This window comes from Podarcis cretensis (assembly GCF_951804945.1).
Source record: "Podarcis cretensis genome assembly, chromosome: 1".
Lineage (NCBI taxonomy): Eukaryota > Metazoa > Chordata > Lepidosauria > Squamata > Lacertidae > Podarcis > Podarcis cretensis.
The window spans coordinates 107,952,773-107,976,656 of record NC_137170.1 but is presented as its reverse complement, the minus strand read 5'-3'; the positions used below and the strand labels follow the sequence as shown (position 1 = coordinate 107,976,656).

The 23,884-nt window shown below is 48.2% G+C and overlaps 1 protein-coding gene across 3 annotated transcripts in view; it reads right to left on the bottom strand.

The window, feature by feature from the left end:
• Positions 1-22,654, bottom strand: part of GPD2 (glycerol-3-phosphate dehydrogenase 2) — a 92,111-nt gene extending 69,457 nt beyond the window's left edge. Inside the window, exons 1-2 of one of the 3 annotated variants that reach the window (XM_079978356.1) lie at positions 21,918-22,654; positions 2,413-2,523 (exon numbers count right to left, since the gene is read on the bottom strand). In XM_079978356.1, coding sequence (XP_079834482.1) covers positions 2,413-2,514 — 102 coding nt within the window. In that variant the 5' untranslated portion in view covers positions 2,515-2,523; positions 21,918-22,654. Of the gene's footprint in view, positions 1-2,412; positions 2,524-19,927; positions 20,059-21,404; positions 21,495-21,917 lie in introns of those variants that run through there. The other 2 variants (XM_079978357.1, XM_079978358.1) reach the window with 2 other exon arrangements.
• Positions 22,655-23,884: the final 1,230 nt, after the last annotated feature.

The window sequence follows — 23,884 nt, the reverse complement described above, 5'->3', positions numbered from 1 at the left end:
CCCAGAGAGGAGCTCACAGTGTTAGAAACTCAGGTATATAAGCTAGGCGCCAATGGCTCCTTAAAGCAGGCTTACAGTCGCCAAAATTGAATGGCCAGTTGCCGTTTGGGGGCAAACGGCTCAAAAGTCATAGCTTTCAATATGACTTTATGGTTCCCGAAATTCGTTCTGATTGTGCAGATAAAATATAATGGGTAGAATTCTACAGGATGTGCTGCTAGTGTGTGAAAACAGTAAAAATCCAAGGATCCCCAGGCATGCACCTCCAGATGGTGGAGATGTTAGGCGCCATGCTGGCTCCTGGGTGCCTGGCAAATTTCAAATGCCAGGAGCTCACAGTTGCTCTAGTCCTTTTTTGCTGCCATGCCATGCTGCACTGAGCTAAAGTTTGTCTTACCATGTCATTCAAAATGGGACTCACAGTTTAACTCTCTCAACACCAGCCACGAGCTCTAGTCAAGAACAAGCCTAAGCTACAGCTCCTGGTTAGTGAGAACAGAAGAGAACCACAAGCCCTGGTTGAGCCAACACGCTAAGCAAAATTTTTGCTTAGTTCACTGTAGTAGTAAACAAAAAATGGGGAAAAGCAAAGCTGCTACAACAGACAATTTGGGTGGAATGCTGAAACAAACCTCATTTACAGCATAGTTAAGGAGGTGCCTGAGTGTGCATCTTACGCTAAGCCATAGTTAAGGTCTGTAAGCCAACAACAAACCATGGTTTGCATGGAACTGACAGAGAAACTTTCCACACACTAATATATCATGACTCCCGTATGGAGCTTCTCAGTAGCGTCTACAATAGATAAGGAGCCCTTTGGATGGGTGTAGATTGATTTCATTGATAAAGTAACCAGTGCTTTTTTTCTAGAAAAATAGGTTCCGGTACTCACCATGAAGTTGTTACAGTAAGTGTTACACTTTTTAACACTAAAAAGAGGTGCTAGTACTGCGTGCCCTTGAGTAACCCCTTGAAAAAAGCACTGAAAGTAACTATGAAGAAACACACATTTCCAAAAAGCCCTGATTAAGCAAATGAACCTCCAAACATAAACACATCAGCTGCTTCAACAACAACTGAATGATAAAAACAAATATAAAGCCATCCATCTACATAGTATTTTACAAAGAGTGAGAGGGCAGAATAAGGAAATGGATAAGGTTTTCTCTAAGCCGCTATAGAAGAAACCCACTATGAATAAATGATATTTATTTAGAGCCAGTTATGCAAGTATAGAATATTTCATAGAAGTACAAAGCACACAGAAGCACAGGCCTCCACAGACATGTTTTTAAAGAAGAAATGGGGATAAGAATACACAAATGTGCACTTCACATTTGATGCACAGTTTATATATTTTGTACTCTGGGAAATACAAAAAAAGACCTGAGAAAGAACTAAACTTGAAATATGGAAAAAATCAGGACAAATATATATATATTACCATTTCTAATAAAGGAATCTCAGAGTTGTATTCATTGTAGAGCTACGGAGATTGTTCCATCAGCATGAGCATTTCTGCTTGCTGGACTGAATGATCTCCCCTCTCCTCCCATGGCCCACTGTTCTGGGGTTCTCCTGACCCTCTGGAACAGATTTGGGGCCTGTGTGGGAAGAGGAGAGCAGGGAAATCCTGGTGCTTCAGTAGGAATCACTGTGCTGGCTTCCACTAATGCAACTACTTAGTTGAGCACAGCCCTCAGTGTGAGAACTGCAAGAAGAGAATGGAGGGCTGCAAGGTCAGAAAAGAGGCAGGTATTCAGTCCATTCTCGACTGAAGCTTCTCCCACTCTGCTTAACACAGCACCATCCCAGTACAACGTGAGTAGTTTCACTCATTCATTGAACTTACCAGTTGCTTGTCACCCAAAGGTTTTCAAGCAACTTACAGCGAAGGAAAATATACAATACATATTACCATTCTAATACATTAATATTTCATGTAATGTAACATCCATGGGGGGGGCATACCAGCTGTATAAATAGTAGCAAACAACAAATGATAAACAACTCAAAAGCAATTTTCTGACCCATTAATTAGCAAATAAACAAAACCTCAATCTCCCCCAGTGCAAAAATCACTCACATCGACCCAACATCCCCCCCCCTCCGTTTAATCTTCTCCTCCATCCAGAAGTCTGGTGTCAGCTGTTGCAAATCAGTGGTGGGTGGGTCCCGTGTCCTCCAGGGATGGTCCAGCACCTCTCCTCTCCCTTCAGGCGGAAGCAGCAGCAAAGCAAAGCAGGAAGATGATCAGAAAAGTTCTACCTGCTTTGCAGCTTACCCAGCTACTGCTCCTTTCCTGCTGCTGGTGGGATGTGCCATTAGAACGAGGGAGCCACATATTTCAAAGGCTCAGTTTACAAACTTCTGCACAATTTTAAAAAAATGCATAAATCAGTTTCTACTTACATGCTTGTTTCTATACTGAGAAAACTGGGAGAGGCCAAACACAGTCGCTACAGCACCGCCTCCAATGAGGATAGTCCCTTTCACGACCCTCCGAAAAGCCATTTTTTAATCCTAGGAAAAGAAAGAAAACAAGAATGTTCACAACCATACAAAGTCAGGGCAGAAGACTTGTCTAAATCAGAAACAAGAGAAACTTGAGGAAGTAGCTGTCCTCAGAAGAAGAAAAAATAATAATACATACAGATATGATAAAGTGAGCTGTATACAACTTCTCAGCCACAGTGGTTCTCAAAGCAGTTTGCGGTAATAAAAACAGATTTTTAGGCAGATGGTAGTTATCCAGATCCAGAATCGTGTGACCCCTGGCTCTGGTTCCCCAACAGGTAGCAAACAAGAGGGGGGCTGTGGAGAGTCCTCTCCCCAATCTATCAAGTGCTCTTGCTGCTTTGAAAAAATTGTCTCAGCAGTTTTCAGCCCTTACAACTTCTGAGACAATAGCTGTCGGTGGCCCTAAGAGAACATTGATCTATAAATGATCTATAAATTCCTCCCCGCCCTAGCATAAGCACGTGAGTGGCAGCAAAGGGAGATAGTAGGGGAGACTTGTTAAGAAGCATGCAGTTCTCACATGCAATCCATTTCAGGAACTTTTCCCCTTGAACTCAAACACATTCTGGAAACAACACATTGGGAGTTAGCCCAAAGACAGCAAAGAGAAAACCCCAAACAATGCCATTGTATCAAAAGGGAATTATCGGATTTAGTAAAACAAAAAATCAAATTGGCGCCAGCTTTCATGAGAAACGCACTAACAACAGGCACATTTCAAAACATTTTTAACTAATGGAAGGATTAAAGTATACAAGCTCTAACTAGTATACATAGCAAAGATAGGAAGCCACAGAGAGAAAGAGAGAAGAAAGGGCACTAGTGAAGACTAAGAGAAGGGAGGTACCAGAAGAAAAATGAATGCTACCTAGAGCTACTCGCTGTAGAAATAAAAGAGGGTGTTGCCAGGGGTAGAAGGAAGTTCTGATAGTGATTTTGTGAGACTCACAGGAAGATTTTAGGATCAGAATCAATTGAAAACAAGCAAGAGACTTACAACACTAGATGAGACTAAGGATTTTTGCAGCAGAGCAGTAGCGGATAGCTGCGGGTGGCGAGGGAAGAGGAATATGAAATTTTGGGGAAACCCAGCCAGATGAAAGGGGTATAAATAATAAATTTATTTTTACTTATTATTTATTTTTATTTTTATATCCCTGGTGAGGCTATTAACTCTCAGATCTTATTCATTCATTTTGGTCTGCAAAGACTGAACCTAATGTCATGCTTGCAAACTGCCTACCCAATAAATAGGAGTTTGGGGAGAATTTGAAAGAATTCTGATACAGAGGATATTGGAAGTGATGCGAAAGTTATTTGTGAATATAGCATACATCTATAATCACTTAGCCAACTTGTGGCACATCCATCATTCCAGTCTCAACAGAATGAGGTAGACACCATACAGATGTTTAACCACATGCTGGATGATGTTATGCTGCGTCCAGTTAGGGCTCTCATTTCAATAATATATTAGCATTGCTCCTCACATATGTTCCAATGCTAACAAAGGGCTTTAAAGGGCTTTTGGTAATATATGAGCCACAGTATATTTTAAAGAAGGTGGTTCAGTGTGTTTTTAAGTGATCATATGAATGGACACTTTTTAGCTTATTTGTATTGTTTTAATAAGCGTTTTGTTATATCTTGTATCTCTGTATTTTTATCCTGTTCCTGCTAATTGCTACCTTGGGGTGAAAAGTGATGAAAAAGTTTAATAAGCTAAACTAAAAAAAAAAAAAATGTTAAAAGCACCACCAAACAACTCCAACACTAGCCGTGGTTGCATCCATCTTCTCCCCATCCCAAAACTAAACTCTGCAAAGGGAAAGGCTGTTATTATTATCTACATGATGTGACTTTCCTTCATTTATCCCATCTTCATGAGCCAGGTGATTTCTCCCCCCCCCCAAGTAATTGAAACTTTGGGGGACAGTGAAAGAAGAAAAGGACATGGGGACAAATTTCTCTGTTAACAGTGAAGACTAGCGCCCTTCTCTGGTCACTTACCCCCCATCCAGTGTGGCCTTTCCAAGCTTCAAAGCCCAGAAAACCACACAGCTATAAACTTATATTAAAATTACCTGGACTCCTTTGGGGGGGAGGGGAACGGCAGGATATAAATTTAATTAATTAAGATGGGAGCGTACGAGAAGGATAGCTCAGCAGCTAAGAAGAACCCTGGATTGCTAAACAACTTTGCAGTGCGCTTGCAACAGAGACAAAGGAGAATGTAAGCAAGGCAATGTTTCAGTAGTAGTAACACGCAGAGTCAGCTTGGTCTATATAGGGGAGGTGGCCTACAAGGTATCTGGCTCCCAGGTTGTTTAGAGCATTAAATGTCAAAAACATTTGCCTTGAACTTGGCATAGTAGCTAACAGGCAGGCAGCACGGAGCTTTCAACATGGGTATGGTATGTGTAAAGCTAAGTGTCCTGCTGAGCACTCAAGCAATTGCATTCAGAACCAGGCACAAGGGTAGCCTGACATATTACGCATTGCAGGAATCTAATGAGATTTATCATCGCCTGGGTCCAGTCCCCACACTACACAACAGCTCCTTCAGAGAGGAAACAACCCTACCGAGAGCTGGCATGCAACCCAATTTCCAGGCCTGGAAACCACCACTCATCTCGTCGGGATTCAACTGTTAAAGGAGATTTGGGGCAAGGTGCCCCCTGTAACCGGTATGCTGATGATAACGCGCAACATCTGAATAGGAGAGGCCAGGGATTTCACCCATGCAAATCACATGCTCTTCCACTGAACTATGGTCTCTCCCCAAACGTAATCCCATTAACCCTTTTGTGCATCCTCTTGTTCCATATGTTGCCAGTACCAACCAATCCACTGTTCTTTTTTCCTTTGTTTTTTAAACCGCTCGTTTCAAAGGCGGTTGTACCAGCACAGCACTCTGAGTATCACAGGCTGTAAATTAAGAAGCTGCTGCCAACAGGTGCGCCTTTGCGTGCTAGCAGATTAGCTGTGGAATGAGAAAGACAAGCTTATCAAATGCGATCATCAGTTGCACCCTGATAACCCATTGTTTGTAAGTGCTGGAAGGAAAGGCGTTCAGCCTTTCACCAAATTCAATTATAATTACACCCTCGCTTTGTTGAGCCTTGTTTAAAAGGCATTGAAGAGCCATATGGAATTTTTCTACCACCCTTCCCAAAGTTAAAATGCACAAGCCTGTTACAATGTAGACTTTTTTCCTTTCCTTTCCTTTCCTTTCCTTTCCTTTTTTTTTTTTTTTACAGCTTGCCTTGCCAATACAGTGGTACCTCTGGTTGCGAACAGGATCCGTTCCGGAGGCCCGTTCACAACCTGAACAGAACACAACCCGCATCTGTGCATCGCGATTTGCTGCTTCTGCGCATGCGCGTGATGTCATTTTGCGCATCTGCGCGTGTGCGAGTGGTGAAACCTGGAAGTAACCTATTCCGTTACTTCCAGGTCGCAACCTGAAAATGCTCAACCTGAAGCAAACGTAACATGAGGTATGACTGTAAGCCTACAAAAATGATTACCATCCAGGAATCTTTACTAGTCTACTTGCTGCCTCACATGTGGCCTGAAATAAAACAAATATATGCTTTTTAAAAGAGACGTTTCCACAAACATCTCTGCTTGGCCACCAAGAAACTACTCCTGCGCCCCACGGGTAAAGCTCCACAGGTAACGCCAGCTATTTACAACCTTGGCGCATATGCTACTCCGACCCATGTGAGGCGAGTTTTGTGAAAGCAAAGGCTGAAGTTCCCAGAACAGATATAAGAGCCAGGGATGGGGTGGGATAGAGTGAAATCCTGTCTGCGCACTCCAAACTATAAATAATTCACCTCCGAGACATCATCTGCTGCCAGTTATTTCTTTCAAAATCAAAGCTCTTCTCCAACCCCCCCCCCAAATCAGTCTCTGACCATGCATTCAAGTCATGTGGCTATTAAAGTGTACATCATTTCAATATCTGAACCTCTAGCACAGGGTTGGGGGACCTTGTTCACCCCAAGGGCCACATTATTCTCCGAGCGACCTTCCAGGGGCCACCCAGCAGTGGTGGATAGGGCCAGAGCAACAAATGAACATTTTGCCTTCTAAGTAGGTTCTACGCACACATGCATACCACTCAATCTTTCAGCCAGGCAAGCAAATGGGATTATCCGAGGACACATTCTAGCCAGGCAAAAATACCTGAGGAAGGAACAAAGCAGAGCCAGTGAAGGAGGACATGGCATGGGGAGAGGGTGTGTGGCTCAGGAGGGAGTGCAGAGTGGAGAGAGTCCCATGGGTCAGACAGAGAAGCTTGCAGGGCTGCATTTGGTCCCTGGGTCACAGGTTCCCCACTCTAACAAGCAAACAATGCCTGTCATAAGAAATCTCAGTTGACTGATCATGCAAGTTTATGAATGTTTAGATGAGAAAATCCCACTGTTCAATTGGGCTTACAAGATATTTAAATAAGAAGAAGAAAACAACAGGTTTTTTGTGGGGGAAATATACTCCTTGTCAGTGCTATTTTTCTAGAAAAAGAGGTGCCAGAGCTCACCAGGAACACCTCCCTTGTTTTCTTATGGTGCCCACTTGAATTCTGGTGAGCTCCAGCTGAAAAAAGCTCTGTTCCTCGTTTTTAAAAATTCTGTGCTCATATTATTTCCAAGAGGCATTTCTTCAGGTAAAACAGGAAAGGGGGAGGTTGTTCTTGTAATGCCTTGTATTATAATAAATGGATTGAAACTGCAGGCCCATTGAAATCTACAGACATGACCAATGATTTCAATGGGCCTGCTCTGGGTATGGCTTAGATACAATCCATTAACTTTTGTTAAACTCAGCTAATAAAAAAATTAAATGGCAACACTTTTCAGTCGATTAAAATGTTTTTAAATTGATTAACTGATTAATTGACTGATCACTGCAGCTTTCATTTTTCTCCCAGGAAGACCTGTGGCTGCCAAGAATGCAAGAATGGCTCAGCACACCCATATCAATCTTCAAATTAGGTCTTCATGCAACCTCCTTTTAATATAGCTTTGGGACATCAGAATAACTGGCTAGAACAGGTGCACTACTTAAAACTGTTTCGGCAGAAAAAAGCAGTCTTGTGAGCATTACCACTGGGGATAAAATAATAAATAAATAATAAAATAATAAAACTAACTATACTATTATAGCCACTATCAAAGTCAGCATGAACTCTGCACTGTACATAGTTAACAGCCAGGTTAAGATCCAGGGGAAGGGCTGTAGAAGGGAAGTACTGTAGAAGAGAAGGAAGCCACAGATTCAATCTCCAGGTAAGGCTGGGAAAGTCACCCACTTCAAACTCTGGAGACCCACTAACATCCAGTCACTGCAGACAATACTGACATAGATGGACCTACGGTCTAAAGCAGACATGGCCAAACTTGGCCCTCCAGCTGTTTTGGGACTACAGTTCCCATCATCCCTGACTACTGGTCCTGTTAGCTAGGGATGATGGGAGTTGTAGTCCCAAAAACAGCTGGAGGGCCAAGTTTGGCCACCGCTGGTCTAAAAGTATGAGGAATCTTCCTATGTTCCTAGTCACTTAACTTGTATTTTTTCCCATACTGCACAAGGTTGGTTCCTCCATATCCGATTGTTGCAGGCGTTACTACTGCACAAGGTTCTCTTAGCATTATATTTCTCTATATAATAAAAATGTAATAATGTCATCATGCAGCCCCCATTGGAGGATTTGTAGTGCTGCATCACAATCCTGGAGTTGCATGAAGTCAGAGCTCAATAGGGGAGTAAAAAGTGAAGATAGACTGCATCATGGCATTGGCCATGGCATGGAAACAAGAACGGTTATTGAGAAGGTGGAAATGGCAGTTTAAGGCAACAACAGAAGTTCGAGTAAAGCGGAGATGGAGGAAACTGAAAGGAAAATTGTAGTTTTAAACCATGACATTGGTTCGTCGTATGGAAGAACTAAGGGATATGCCGAGTATGCTTTACTTAAAGACTAAAATATTTAGTTGGTGGCTACAGGAAAACTCAGGTTAGGTCATCACAAAGACAACTGGTCAATAATAACAGTAACACTGTTCTGCAAGGCAATGGCGCTTGGTATTTTTTTGAAGCTGAGTTGTTCACAGGGAGTCAAGTTGTATTCTTCGTTGCTATCAACCAGGGGCGCAAACCAAGCAATTGGCTTTCCCCCTCCTTTTTAATTAAAAAGAGATTGCATTTGGACACCAGGGAGGGAAGCAGCTTGACATTTGACTCTAAAAAGAAAAGGACCAAGCTTTTTAGATTTTTCTTTCTTCCCTCCCACTCTCACTTTAGTTAAGGCTAGATACAAGCAGGTAAAGTTTCTCGAGTCACAATATGTAGAGTATTTAACGGAAAAACTGTCCCAAATTTACAAGCATTCTAGGTTTTTGCATCAATATGTCATTTAATCCTATTCACTGCATTCTACAGTTCAAACAATGTATCTTTTTTCTAATTTGTTGTGGTTGTTTTGTGTTCCTTCTTATTTTCTGCTGATTCACAGTTTAAGTGTATACACATCTACTGAAAGTGAATCCCACCAAATTTAAAGGGTCTTACTCCCAGGTAAGAGGGTCTACGATTTCAGCATCAATATTTCCCCCCCAGACACATTAATGTGTCAAGCAAGCCATCCTCCTTATGGCAGCCGGATTTCTTCAGAGTTAAATCAGACCAAACAGCCTGCGTCGCATGACTTAGTGCAAATACACAAGTTTAGTGTGAATGCACAGGCGCCTAAAGAGAAGACTGCAGCTGCTTTGCTCCATCCCAATTGTTCTGCTGCTGCACTGTGCTAAACTATAGTATGGTTTGTCTTAATGTGCCATACAAACCCTGGGCTCATGCTTTAGATCTCCTGCACAAACCATAAGCCATCTGCCAAACCTTAGTTACAGCTCGTGTAACATGTGGAAAGAGCTGCCAGGTGCTAAACACCTCTCCACCTTCCCATTTTGCAACATGAAGTTATTTATTCTGGGGCAACAGATAAAACGGTGAAATCCACAAATCAATTGAACAGTAATATTTAAGCATCACCACCCATAGCTTGGTTTTATGACTTGAAGCAGATTTGATGGGACTGATTTCCAGGTAACTGTACATCGGATTGCATCCTTGCGACATAACCTTAAACATAACCTTAGTAGGCTATATTGCTTAGTAAGGCTGGAAAACAAGCCCACTTATCACTGGATTCAATACGGCTTATTTCTGTGTAGACATGGTTAGGGCTGCACTGTTAAGTGTGTTTAGGATGGCAGTCCTATACTAACATCTACTCAGCGGTAATTTCCACTGAGTTCCACTAGAGTTACTCTATATAGGTCCACAGCACTAACAGACTGCAATCCTAAACAAGATTGTCACAGCTACACCTTTCATCATTCCCCAACATCCCCTTTTTCCCTCCACCTTCCTCCATCTCTCCCACAGGAGCTCCTCAAAAGCCTTCTCTGCTTCTCTTTCCCAGAGTTGTTTCGGCAAGGAAAGAAAATGGATGCAAGCCATGGCTGGCACTGAGGAATTACAATGCCTCTCCAGCTGGGAAGGAGGAAATTGGAACAGACAAGTGTGTGCTTACATTCAGCAAGGATGTTTGCATCATGGGTTCCAGCAACTGGTTAATGGGCAGAGGTCAGTGCTGCTGCTGATAGGCTGCAGTTCAATTAGGACCCAGCTACAAATTAAAGCCAATGTTTATTTCGGGTTTACTTATAAAGACTGTAACCCACCTGGGCAAGCTTTGTGACCCAGGTTGGGATCCACAGGTTAGGGAACACTGTTCTAAGGTACCAAAATGCTTTTCCCTACTGACTAGCAATAAACAATGCAAAACCTATAACTTTCTATTACTTCTTAGTCGCTGGCAGTTTTATCCCTTCAATGACATTGCAATGAATTTGTAAGTTGTGTTGTTTATGCAGTGAGCCATGTTAAATCTAAAGGGATCAGGCACGGCATAACATTATTAACAAGTATCTGCAAGAAGTGCCTTCTGTAAAGCTCTACAGAAGTACCATAGAATCATAGAATCATAGAGTTGGAAGAGACCACAAGGGCCATCGAGTCCAACCCCCTGCCAAGCAGGAAACACCATCAGAGCACTCCTGACATATGGTTGTCAAGCCTCTGCTTAAAGACCTCCAAAGAAGGAGACTCCACCACACTCCTTGGCAGCAAATTCCACTGTCGAACAGCTCTTACTGTCAGGAAGTTCTTCCTAATGTTCAGGTGGAATCTTCTTTCTTGTAGTTTGGAGCCATTGCTCTGTGTCCGCTTCTCTGGAGCAGCAGAAAACAACCTTTCTCCCTCCTCTATGTGAAACAGGACCAGACTTGCTGATGATGACCTACATTCCTCTTATTGCCACTAAGGAAGTCAAGTTTAACAAAACACAACCACTTGTAGGCCGCTCCCTCTATGCATGCATGCTAGGATGAAGATGGAAGTTGCTTCTAGGTATCATGGGTGCACTTAAATAGGATTAAGAACTAGTAGGAACATGTCTAGCTGCTTCTGAGATTTTAAGCATAATGTCAGGGACTCAGCGGGAGCGCAGGGAGGAGAGGAGATGGAGAGCGAGGGGGAGCAATCCGAGGGCAGCGTAGGAGAAGATGACAGCAGCCCGATAGATTCCATGAGCCTCTCCAGCGAATCGGAAGATTCACAGAAGGGGGCGCCGATGGGCAGGGCAAGGGGCGACCCAAGGGGGACACCCCAGAAGCAAGGGGCCAGCGGGGACTCCCAGAGCAGCAGTTGGAAATCAGGACCAGCTTCCCCACCAGAGCGTAGTGGGGGGGAGGAGTCCCAGGTGTCAGAGCCCACATATGCACCACCAGCGAGAGAAGATGAGTCAGGGTTGACCACGCCTCCATCGGAGAGCGAGTTAACGGTCAAGAGGAAAGTTGCAGGCTGGGCGCGCGCGCCAAGTTCAAATGTACAGGCGAGCGGCACAGAAGGTAGCCCGAATAGGGAACCAGGTCCTAAAGCCCGCCGGAAGGAGGGGCAAGAATCGTCAGGGTCAGCGTCAGAGGAGTCCAGGAAGGATGAAACCCTAGCGGGCAGGAGGGCCCAGAGGAGAAAGGAACTTAGGAAGAGGTGGAGCAAGGCGAGAGTCTTAAACTGGTGTGGAAGGGGAGGAGACTCAGACGGGACTTCGCCGGTCTAAGGTCGAGACGTAGAGCTGCACGCTGCGGCTTTAAAATGGAAACTGAACCTCAATAAAGACTTTTGTACATAACTACAGCCTAGCGTTGGTCCTCTGTGAGCTGGGACCTGGAGGCAGCTCTGACACATAATATATGAGAAAACAGCACAATTCAAAGTACTTTAAGTCACTAAAATAAGTTTGGGCATTTTGCACCTTTGTCCCTAAGCAGCTTGGAATATTAGAAGGTACACTGGTACCTCGGGTTAAGTCTTTAATTCGTTCCGGAGGTCTGTTCTTAACCTGAAGCACCACTTTAGCTAATGGGACCTGTCAGAGCCACCCTGGGTCCCAGCTCACAAGAGACCAAAGTCCAGTCCAAGTTATATATAAAAGGTTTTATTGAAGATCATTGTCGTCATTACATCCAAACTCCGTGGCTCCACATCTGTTACCCTTAGATGTTAGAAGTCCCCTCTGAGTCCGTCCCTCCCCTGCACCAATTTAAGAGGCTTGTGCTGCTCCACCTTTTCCTCTCCTTCCTTTTCCGCAGGGTCTTCCTGCCCCCCTGTGTTCCCTCTTTCCGGGACTCCCCAGAGGCTGAGTCTTCTCCTGCCTGCTGCCCCCTCCTTCGTGCTTTAGCACCAGGCTCCTCCCCAGAGCTCTCCCCACTTCCGCGCGCCTCCACATTTGAACTTGGCGCGCGTACGTTGCTCCTGACCTTCCTTTCAACAGCCACACTGCTCCCGGTACTGCTTTCCGCCCCTTCCGGCAGGACGTCTTGCCCCGATCTCCTTCCCCCCTCTGCTCCTTGTTCTGTTCCTCCCGACACACTGGTAACTCCACCCTCTTCACTCCGTTCCGGTGGAGAAGCAGGTCTCGATCTCCAACTCCCACTGGCGGTTCCCCCTACGTTTCCCTGCTCCTGACTGCTTCCCCCTTGGGCTCCCCTTGGCTTGACCAGGGGGGCTCCCTCTTGGGAATCCTCCGATTCACTGGACGGACTCATGGACCATCTCGGGTCATTGTCGTCCTCTTCCTCGTCAGGCTGGAATCCTTCTCCCTCACTCTCGGTCTCCTCCCTCCTCTGCGCCTCTCTCCCTGAACCCCTGACATCCATCCCCCCCTCGAAGCCCCCCCTTCCCCCCTCCCCCCCATCGGGTGCGGGTTGTGGGAACTGCAGCTCCTCGGAGGTAGATGCAGGATACAGTTCGGCTACGTCCATGACCTCTGCTGGCAGCTCGGTGTACGTGTGTTCGAATTCGGGTTCTTCACCCAAAATGTTCGCAGTTCCCTCTTCCATTGCTACTTCGTCTGGTGCTGCCGGCCAAGGCCCCTTCAGCCATTTCTTGCGCCAGGCTTCCTCTGGTTGCTCATCCCACCAATAAGAGGGCTCTGTGTCCACCCCCGAACACGATCCCCTGGGCGAGTTTGAGTTCGGCGTTCTTTCCTCGGCTGAAGAAAAGCCGTGGAAAGTGCTGCCTGAACATGTGGGGGTAAAGAGCCAGTCATCGAAGTACTCGGCTGGCATGGGTTTATGTGGGAAAAGGGCATGGAACTCGTCCTTTAAAAGAGGTTCGTCTAAAGCGTAGTCCGGCACCCACCCACTGGCACTGACTGGTGCACCCTCTCTGACTAGAAAGTATTCTATTCCCTCTTCCCCCCATCTCGAGTCCAGGATCTCTGTGACCTCGTTGAGTGGTTCGACCCTAGGCGATCCCTCCCTCCTAGGTGACTCTGTGCGTGGCTGCGGTACTGTTTCAGACTCCTGAAACCTGTGCGGGGCCTTGTAGGGAGTGAGCACCGACCTATGAAAAACCGGGTGGACTCTGGAACCTTCGGGGAGGGCCAGTCGAAAAGCCACGGGGTTGATCTTAGCCTCCACCTGGTATGGTCCTAGCTGCCTGTGCCCTAGCTTCTTCTTGGCCAACGACTTGGTTGGCATCGCCTGGGCCGCTAACCACACCCAGTCCCCCACCTGGATGTCCTCTCCCACTCTTCTGCCTTTGTCTGCCTGCACCTTATATGCTTGTTTGGCTAGCTCCAAATGTCTCCGCAGCTCCTCGTGCACCTCTTGTAGTTCTGCAGCGAACTGGTCGGCCTCTTGCGGCTCCCCCTCTCTTGGTGCTACGAACCCCGGGAAGGTCCTGGGATGACGTCCATTGTTCGCGAAGAACGGCGTCACCCCCGTCGACGCATGCTTCGTGTTGTTGTAGGCAAACTCCGCCATCGGTAGGTAGTCCACCCAAGCTGTGGGTCGCTGATTTGCATAACATCTCAGGTACTGCTGCATGATCGCGTTGACCCTCTCGGCCTGGCCGTTGGTTTGTGGATGTCTTGCCGACGCTAGGTTGATCTTGACGCGCAGGATACCTAGGAGCTTCTGCCAAAAATTGGAAATAAACTGGCGCCCCCTGTCGGACAGGATGGCCCGCGGCAGCCCATGCGCCCGGAACACGTGGTCGATGAAGAGCTTGGCGGTCTGTTCCGCCGTCGCCACCTTCGCGCAGGGAATGAAGTGCGCCATCTTGGTGAACAAGTCCACCACCACCAGTACCGCCGTCTTGCCTCTGGAACTGGGCAGGTCAGTGACGAAGTCCAGCGCCACCCTCTCCCACGGTTGCTGTGGTGTTTCCAGTGGTTCCAGCAAGCCCGCCGGCTTCTGGTGTACTGGCTTGGACCTCTGACAAGTGTCACATCTGGCGACGTACTCCGCTACTTCTCCTCGCATCTGGGGCCACCAAAAGTCCCTGGCCACCAGTTCTATTGTCTTCTCCCTGCCGAAATGGCCCGCACTGGGAGCGTCGTGCAACTGCTGCAGAACCTTTGCTCGGAGCTCGTCGCTCGGCACGTAGAGGGCACCCTTGTGAGTTAACAGTCCGTCGCGTAACTGGAACTCATCGTCTCTCAGCGAACCCCTACGCAGCTCCTCTATTTTGGATTGTGCAAACTGATCTACCTGCAACGCGCGTCGCACTGCGTCCAGGTCGACAGCGATGGCAGCGCACGCCCACGCCTGCGGTGCAAAAATGTGCCTGGCTGCTATTGGCGCCGCTTCCTCAAGATATTGCGGTTTCCTGGAGAGCGCATCGGCTATAACGTTGGAGTCCCCTGGGACGTACTCTATCCTGAAGTCGAAATCCGCGAAGAACTCTGCCCAGCGCATGTGTCTTTGGCTCTGGAGTTTCGCCGTGCGCCAATACTCTAAATTCTTGTGATCCGTGCGGACCTGCACTGTGTGCTTGGCTCCAATGAGGAAATGTCGCCACGCTTTGAACGCTGCGTGAATGGCTAACAGCTCCCTGTCCCATATGGTGTAGTTTTGCTCCGCTTTGCTGAGCTTTCTGGAGTAAAAGGCACCGGGTCTCCAGTTTCCATGTGGATCTTCTTGCAGGAGTACGGCTCCAACCGCTCTGTCTGACGCGTCGGTCTCTACTCGTATGGGCTTGCCTGGATTCACGTGCAGCAGCTGCTCCTCGGAGGCGAAAAGGCTTTTAAGCTTCTGAAAAGAGCGCTCCGCCTGTTCCGTCCACACGAACCTCTTTTTCTTGGAACTGAGAGTGTCCGTGATCGCTGCCGTCTCCTTTGCAAAACCTCTGATGAATTTGCGGTAGAAGTTGGCGAAGCCGATGAATCTTTGGACTTCCTTCCGATTGCGAGGGCTCTTCCAGTCCAACACCGCGCGGACCTTGGCGCTGTCCATGGCCAGCCCCTTGTCGGACAGCTTGTAGCCTAGGAAATCCACGTCCGTCACATCAAACTGGCACTTCTCTAACTTGGCGTAGAGCTTGTTCTCCCGTAGTCTCTGCAGGACTTCCTTTACGTCCTTCTCATGGGCCTCCTCCGTTTCCGAAAAGATCAGGATGTCGTCGAGGAAACACACGCATTTCTTGTATAGAAGTCCCGCTAGCACGTGATGCATAAATGCTTGAAAGACGTGAGATCCATTTTGGAGACCAAATGGCATCACTCTGTATTCGTACGTGCCCAGAGGCGTGAACATGGCCGTCTTCCACTCATCGCCCTCCCGGATGCGTATGAGGTTATACGCTCCACGCAGATCCAATTTGGTGAAGATCTTCCCCTTCCTTACGGTTGCCAGGAGATCATCTATCTTGGGCATGGGGAAGGCCTTGGGTTTGGTCTTACTGTTTATGAATCGATAGTCCACAATGAGTCTTTTTTGGGGCGTGTCCTTTTTCTTTACAAAGAAAACAGGACTGCCCCCCACCGCTTTCGATTCTCGGATGAATCCGCGCTTCAAATTGTGCTCTATGAACTCCCTGAGTTCTTGCATCTCGTCCTCAGACATGGAATACAGCTTTGCAGTCGGCAACTGCGCCCCTGGCACCAGGTCGATGGCACAATCATAAGGCCTGTGGGGCGGCAACTGGTCAGCTTCCTTCTCGCAGAAAACCTCCAGGAACCCCTCGTACTTGCGGGGTACTGCCTGCACCATGCCAAGTTGCAACTGCTGCTCAGCTCCCTCCTCCTGGCTGGACTGGATGCAATGTTGAGCACAGTACGATGAGCAAAAGGTGATCTGCCGTTGGTACCACGCTACAGCAGGACTGTGTCTCTCCAGCCAACTCATGCCTAATACTATAGGCGTGTCTGAAAGGCGGGTGACATTGAAGCTGATGACTTCTCGATGATTTCCAATCCTCATCACCATGGGAGGCGTCTGTTGCACAACTTGTCCTCCTAGCAATTTCCTGCCATCCACCGTGACTACGTTCAGAGGTGTTGTCGCTGGCAGAAGCGCTATGCGATGCTGCTTGACAAAGTGCGTCCCCACAAAATCTGCGTTGCTCCCAGAATCAATCGTGATGGGGACTTCCAGGGTGGTTCCATTCGGCAACTGAAGTGTTGCAGTGAGCTGCACCGCTGGCTTGGGTGGTAAAGGGTCTGTGCGTTGCAAAAGCGCTGGGGACTGCTCTACAGATTCGCCTGGCTGAGCCCCAGCAGCTCTGCTTCCAGCCAGGCACTGTCGTTTCCCTGAGGTTGCTCTGCTTGCATCATTTCTGCTGCAACAGTTGCTAAAGCTGCAGTGTGTTTCTGCAGCCTCTGGGGACACTCTTTCGCCATGTGCTGTGCACTGTCGCAAATGTAACACTTCCTGGTCCCTCTAGGAGGCTGTGCCTTTACTGCACCGGAAGCTGGGGCTCTGGCTGTTGCTTGAGCCTTAGCACCACCAAGTTCCATGGGCTCCTCCCCCTGCCTTCCCAGTGGCGAAGGATGTGACTGACTGAACTCCCTGGGGATGAAAGAAGACGTCCTCGCTGGTGGACGCACCTGACGTTCTTCCTCAGTGTGCCAAGGACGTCCCTCGTGCCTTATCCCAATCGCCAAAGCCCTCTGCACAAGCTCCTCCAGGGTCTGGGGTCTGTCTCCCCTGGCAAGTTCATCCTTAATGGGACCGCTGAACCCCTCCCAGAACAAATCCCTCACAGGTGCACAATCCTTCTCCCAGCTTAGCGCAGTCAGTAAAGCAAAAAATCTGGAATGGTACTGACGCACAGTGGCTTTGCCTTGCCGCAATCCAAAAATTTCCCTGCGTGCAAGATCCACATCTACAGTTGACTGGAAGCAGGCATCCATTGCTTTAATGAATTCATCTGCATCGCGGCGGGCAGGGCCATCTTCACGCCACAAATTGCGCAACCAGTCTCTGGCCGGCCCATGCAAGTGAGAAACAATAAACCCCACTTTCTCCTCCTCATCTTTAAAGTCATGACGAAGCAAGTGCAATGCATACAAAACGTCTGCTCTGAAACTGGGGTAGTGCTTCAGGTTCCCATCGAAGTGGGTGACTAGGCTGCCCCCCCTCCGTCCAAGTCCAATCCCTTCTGATCTGGACCCTGGGAACCCTTCCCTGCTTGCACGTTCCCACCTGGTTTGCAGGTCCTGGCAGCGCTTCTCCATTTCGTCATGCTTCTTCTGAGACGCAAGGACTGCAGCAGTGAGTTCGGAAACTGTAGTTCGCAGAGCTGTCAACTGCTCCTCCGCACTCATGGCTGTCACCGTTCGTGAGCTTTGCAAAAAAAAATTTTTGCGTTCTTTGGAGGGGACTTACTGTCAGAGCCACCCTGGGTCCCAGCTCACAAGAGACCAAAGTCCAGTCCAAGTTATATATAAAAGGTTTTATTGAAGATCATTGTCGTCATTACATCCAAACTCCGTGGCTCCACATCTGTTACCCTTAGATGTTAGAAGTCCCCTCTGAGTCCGTCCCTCCCCTGCACCAATTTAAGAGGCTTGTGCTGCTCCACCTTTTCCTCTCCTTCCTTTTCCGCAGGGTCTTCCTGCCCCCCTGTGTTCCCTCTTTCCGGGACTCCCCAGAGGCTGAGTCTTCTCCTGCCTGCTGCCCCCTCCTTCGTGCTTTAGCACCAGGCTCCTCCCCAGAGCTCTCCCCACTTCCGCGCGCCTCCACATTTGAACTTGGCGCGCGTACGTTGCTCCTGACCTTCCTTTCAACAGCCACACTGCTCCCGGTACTGCTTTCCGCCCCTTCCGGCAGGACGTCTTGCCCCGATCTCCTTCCCCCCTCTGCTCCTTGTTCTGTTCCTCCCGACACACTGGTAACTCCACCCTCTTCACTCCGTTCCGGTGGAGAAGCAGGTCTCGATCTCCAACTCCCACTGGCGGTTCCCCCTACGTTTCCCTGCTCCTGACTGCTTCCCCCTTGGGCTCCCCTTGGCTTGACCAGGGGGGCTCCCTCTTGGGAATCCTCCGATTCACTGGACGGACTCATGGACCATCTCGGGTCATTGTCGTCCTCTTCCTCGTCAGGCTGGAATCCTTCTCCCTCACTCTCGGTCTCCTCCCTCCTCTGCGCCTCTCTCCCTGAACCCCTGACAGGACCTCTCACTGCCGCCATGCCGCCAGAGCACGATTTCTGTTCTCATCCTGAAGCAAAGTTCTTAACCCGAGGTACAATTTCTGGGTTAGCAGAGTCTGTAACCTGAAGCGTATGTAACCTGAAGCATATGTAACCCGAGGTACCACTATATATCCTTTCTAAATGTACCTCCCTTTGGTTAAAAAAATAAATTAAGCCTATCAAGAAAGTGTTGCATCAAGTTTTCTAGACACAGAACCATTAGATGGAGAACAGAAAGGTTAAGGATTTTTAAAGGTAGCATCTGGTTCGCATGACACAGTAAGTCAAACTATGAGTTTACTAGAACTGCATGAACATGCAGGCCTGATTAGATATCATTTGGCTTGCTACATCATTCAAAGCAGTGTGCCCTGTTATTCCCCCCCCCCAATTTTGGTATAGGAGGTCTACAAGGGCACACCATTCACATGTACTTATCTATACAGAACTACCTATCCAACAACCAAGATCAATGCTTCATAAGGCGTCATTAGCAGTTTTCATTCTATGTGTTGGTTAACAATTCTCAACACACAAAAATAAGTGCATTGAGCTTAACAGACACCTATTAATGGCAAAAAAATTCACCCACCCAGAAACCTTAACCTTATTTTTGATGGGTCTTTGAAGAGGATTGGTATATCAGATAAACCTCCACATGAGGAATGTTTGAACTGGGAAAGGACACAAGGAGGCAGCTGTTAACCAATCTGTTTGCAGTAACACAAAACTTTCTGCTCAAGTGATAACTTAATGACTGCTTCTATAAAAGTAGATGGGTTGAGATTCAATCCTAAGCATTGGTTTAAAAAAAGAGGGAAGGAAAAGAGTCTTAATGACTAATGTGAAAGAATCTTATGTACAGTACCATACTTTGGGCTTATTCCCAGATTTAGAAAGCAAAAACTAAAATGAATCACTATTTGTGAAATACATGGTGAAATTTGATGACCAGTCATACAAATCATACAAAAACCTAGCCAGTTCTGGCTTTGAATGCTTAAAAATCTGGCTGCTTGTAACACAAGCTGAACTGAACACTCTTTCACTCTGTGCTTCCCTACAAGGGGTTGTGAAAATATCATGATACTCTGCTAAGCACTTGGTTAAAGGCTATATGTAGCTGGCTCAACATATAGTTTGAGCAGGAACATAGTAAAAGGTTTTTAAGATGCCACTGCTTCCAGGCTGAGGCCCTGACCTCTTGCTTCTCCAGGTCTCAGGTGAGTGAGGCTTGATGAACAATCGCTCCTTCTGTGGGAGTGCACAAACATCCACATATACATGTTCCAACCATGAGTGCACCAAGAGCCACAGAGAAGTCTAGCTTGGCTAGCCGGCCATTAGATACCTACAGGTAAACCTTGCATCCTCTCACTTCCTGTACTGCTTCTCCTGTGGTTTCCTGTTGAGGTTAAACAAGGATCCATGGTCCCATTGCTATAGTAGTATTATTCCTTCATGCCAGCTTCAATGACCTCAAACATCATTGCCATGGTGACAGGAGATGCAGCAGAATTTTAACTAGCAGCCTAGAGTTCCGGATGGATGGCAGATGCAACGGATAGTAACAATAATAATCATAATTTACTACTTATACCCCGCCCATCTGGCCAGGCCTCCCCGGCTACTCTGGGCAGCTCCCAACAGAATATTAAAAACACGATAAAACGATGTGAGGGATGCCTCAGTTGCCCCAATAGAGGCCAGCCCTGGCAACAGGCAGATATAAATACTCCAGGCAGAGCCCATGTTACTCTCACCTCAAGAATACAACTGGAAATAGCTTCCCTGCAGTTCCAACACCCACCCACATGCAAGTGCTGGTTCTAGCATAAACAATTATTAACCTCATGACTTGCAACTACTAAGCGACAAGTTCCTGAAGGCTGGTGGGGCAGGGAATGTGGAGAAACTCACAATGTATGTAAAGGTATATGGTCAGACCAGGAAATGGACTGTCACTGAAAGACCTTTGCTGCCAGTGTTCCCATGGCAACAACAACATGTGCTTTACAGAGATGTAGTTCTCCTGAAGTCCTCACTCTGCCTAACAGTAGGGCCAGCCCTGCATTCCATTCATACTCTTTCACAGCACTCCCATTTTATACTGCCTGCATTAAATCAATAATAAGGAGGAGGAGGAGGAAGAGAATTAGTTACTATTTACAAACTGGAATCTAGAGAGAACACCCAGACAACTGATTTGGGATGGACCACTTAAAAAAAAAAAGAGAGTCCTAATCAAAGTTAATAAATAAAATAAATAAGTCAACCACTTCACAATTTTCCCTATAAGGTTATACTGTTGAGAGGCCTCTCATTTCTAAAACGAGGAGTGCTAAGGCTCACCCTCGCGGAATTTCCCCTTGACCCAGATATGCTGAGACATGCTGGGATTATTCAATTGGGGAGAGAGCACTTAGCCCATGTTCACAGCACTTCTGAGTCCACTGCTACATCACATGTGGCGGGGAAGCTGACCCCCAGAATCAAAACAGATTGTGAGGAAGGGCGAGTACTACTCCTGCCCCGCTAGTCCCATCTATCGATGCGAGTGGAAACCTGTGGGTTAGCTCCCAAACAAAGAAAATGCGAGGGGTGCTCAGCATCAGCCACACCGCGAGGACAAAGCCTTCTGCACATGATCGGTGGTGGCCTCGTCTTCTTCACACCTGTACCACGTGAGCCCGTTGCATCGACAACAGGTTCTGGGGCTGACCCAGGCTCGGGGTGGGTGAGGGGGTCGAGACAGAACCCTAATAAAGCCCCCTGCCTCTTAGGTCCCTATCAGGGCCACGAGGCCCCGAGGAGTTCCAGGAGGAGACTCACAGTTTCCCGGCCGAGAGAAGAGACCCTGCTCCTCCTCCGAGGCTCAGCCACGCCGCCGCTGCTTTCCCGGGGACTCTCTCGCCGCCTGGCCTGGAGAGGGAGGCGGCCGAGGAGGAGGAGGAGGAGTCCCCGCGGCAGCACCTCCCCGAGGCCTGGACCGGGCTCCCCTTTCCCCCTGCCGAGCAAGACAACGATGCCGGCGCCCCCGGGCTTCCCAGGCGCCCGCAGCCGAGCGCGGAAGCCCCGAGGTGAAAGGCGCTCGGAGGCTCCACGGCAGCCTGGCGCGCACCGGGTCCTGCGGCGGAGGAAGCCTCGTGGCGAGCGGGAAGGAAGGCGCCGCCACCGCAACCACCACCGGCTCCTGCGCTGCCCAGCTGCGGCGTCGCGCCGGGCAGACCCCGCACGCGAACCCGCGGCTCCGCTAGGCCCAGGCGCCGCCCGCCTGCGCGCAGAGCATCCGCCTTCTCCGCGCTGCGCGCACGGGCGACCACCGAAGCTGCGCGCCGCCCTTACCTGGCTTCTTTCCCAGCCCGGCAGCTGCTTAGTGAGTCCGCATGGGTTTGCCTTCCCGGCGCGGCGCCTCTTTCCCCGGGGGCGACGTCTTCTTGCCGAGGCGCGGAGACGAGAGGCCCCAGCGGCTGCCTCCCTTCGCTGCTGCTGCTGCTGCTATTGCTACTCAACTGCTGCTGCTGCTGCTGCTGCTGCTTCTCCCTCCCTCGCCGCTTCCTTAAGGCGGGTCTCCACTAACCGGCTAGCGAGGAAGCAGGTTCCCGTAAGGTCCCGGCTGGGCTTGGCGCGGGAGAAGGAGAGACATCGCCTGCCTTTGCAAACACGTGTGGAAGTCCCGAGGGGGAGACACCAGAAGAAGCACTTCTTTTTTGGAAACGTGCTCTCCTCCGAGGCCTCTCCTCTTACAGGCTCGCCTGCCAAGGCTAGGGTGCCCCCCCCCCCGAGAGAGAAATGGGATTCTGGGGTTTTCAGAAACGGCAAGGCATTGCCAAGGAGTTAGAGACGCACCGAAACGGTTCCTCGGCCAACCAAGGATCAGGGTGTTGTTGTTTTTAAGTATGCAATTCTGTTTATCCCCACACACTACTTTTTTTAAAATGTTTGTACTTGCTAAAGTTTTGGCAGGGGTGGAAATGGGGAGACAAGATGGTCTTCCAGGCAAAAGAATGGGGAAATGGAACGAGGACAGCGTTGAGTAGTGGTTAGAGTGTCAGACTATGAGCAGGTCATAGGAGAATAATAGAGTTGGAACGGACCGTGAGGGATATTTTGCCCAGTGTAGGGCTCAAATCCTGAGATTAAGAGTCTTATGCTCTATCAACTCTGCTATCTTCCCTGGCCAAAGCAGTTCAGTGGCTGCCTGTGGGCCACTTGCTATCTATGAGCAAGCTACTCAATAGCATCCCTCAAAAAGGAGGCAAGACATCATGCCTCTGTCCCCAGCATGCCTTCTTAGAGGGAGAATGAAATACAGTGGTACCTCGGGTTAAGAACTTAATTGGTTCTGAAGGTCTGTTCTTAACCTGAAACTGTTCTTAACCTGAAGCACTACTTTAGCTAACGGGGCCTCCTGCTACCGCTGAGCCACTGCTGCACAATTTCTGTTCTCATCCTGAAGCAAAGTTCTTAACCCGAGGTAATATTTCTGGGTTAGCAGAGTCTGTAACCTGAAGCATATGTAACCTGAAGTGTATGTAACCCGAGGTACCACTGTAAAATGTAGTTAACCATCACAGAATAGCTTGTCGCCAGGAATTGCATGTGTTTATTTACTTCAGCCTTCTAAATAAGCCCTCAAAAGTTACTAGCCTGCCAAATAAAAACCAAAGTTGCCAGCTTGCTAAGAATCTAGCAGTTGGCATTTCCATGCTGACCTTGGAGAAACAACTACCATTGAAACGCAAGTTACAGGTTAGGGGTTTATTGGGAGGGCGGGTTAAATGTACTCCCAAGTTCTACCAAGGCAATCAGCACAGAAGGACATAGCAATCCACCCCTCCAACACTAGCCCACTGTTTCCATTCTGCTCATGAAGAGTTGAGTTTTCCTTCCCCTGCAACTAGCATGTGGACTGTTGAAGAATGAATGGAGATACCCTTTCTTCTTCCCTCTCTTTCCTACATGAAATTCCTGTTTGCCTGTGAATAGCGAACTCATTTTCACCCTTACATAGCCCCTAGGCCTGAGGTTTCCACACCTTTGGTATAAACTAATAGCAAGCTCCCTGGTGTGAATTTATGTTTCCAAAACATCACCAAGCACAAGAAGGAGGTAGCAGGTTTTGGGAAACAAGATTTCTGGAAGTACAAAAATAGTGTGTGGGGGGGGCACTAAGGAGGTTCAAAGCCCAAGTGCAGCTCATTGAGAACTGAGCATGTGTGGTGGCTACAAAATGCTGGCGGCGGGGGGGGGGGGAACAACTGGAAAATCAGTGACTGGCTGTGTCATAAAACAGGACCTGGCTGGCTGAA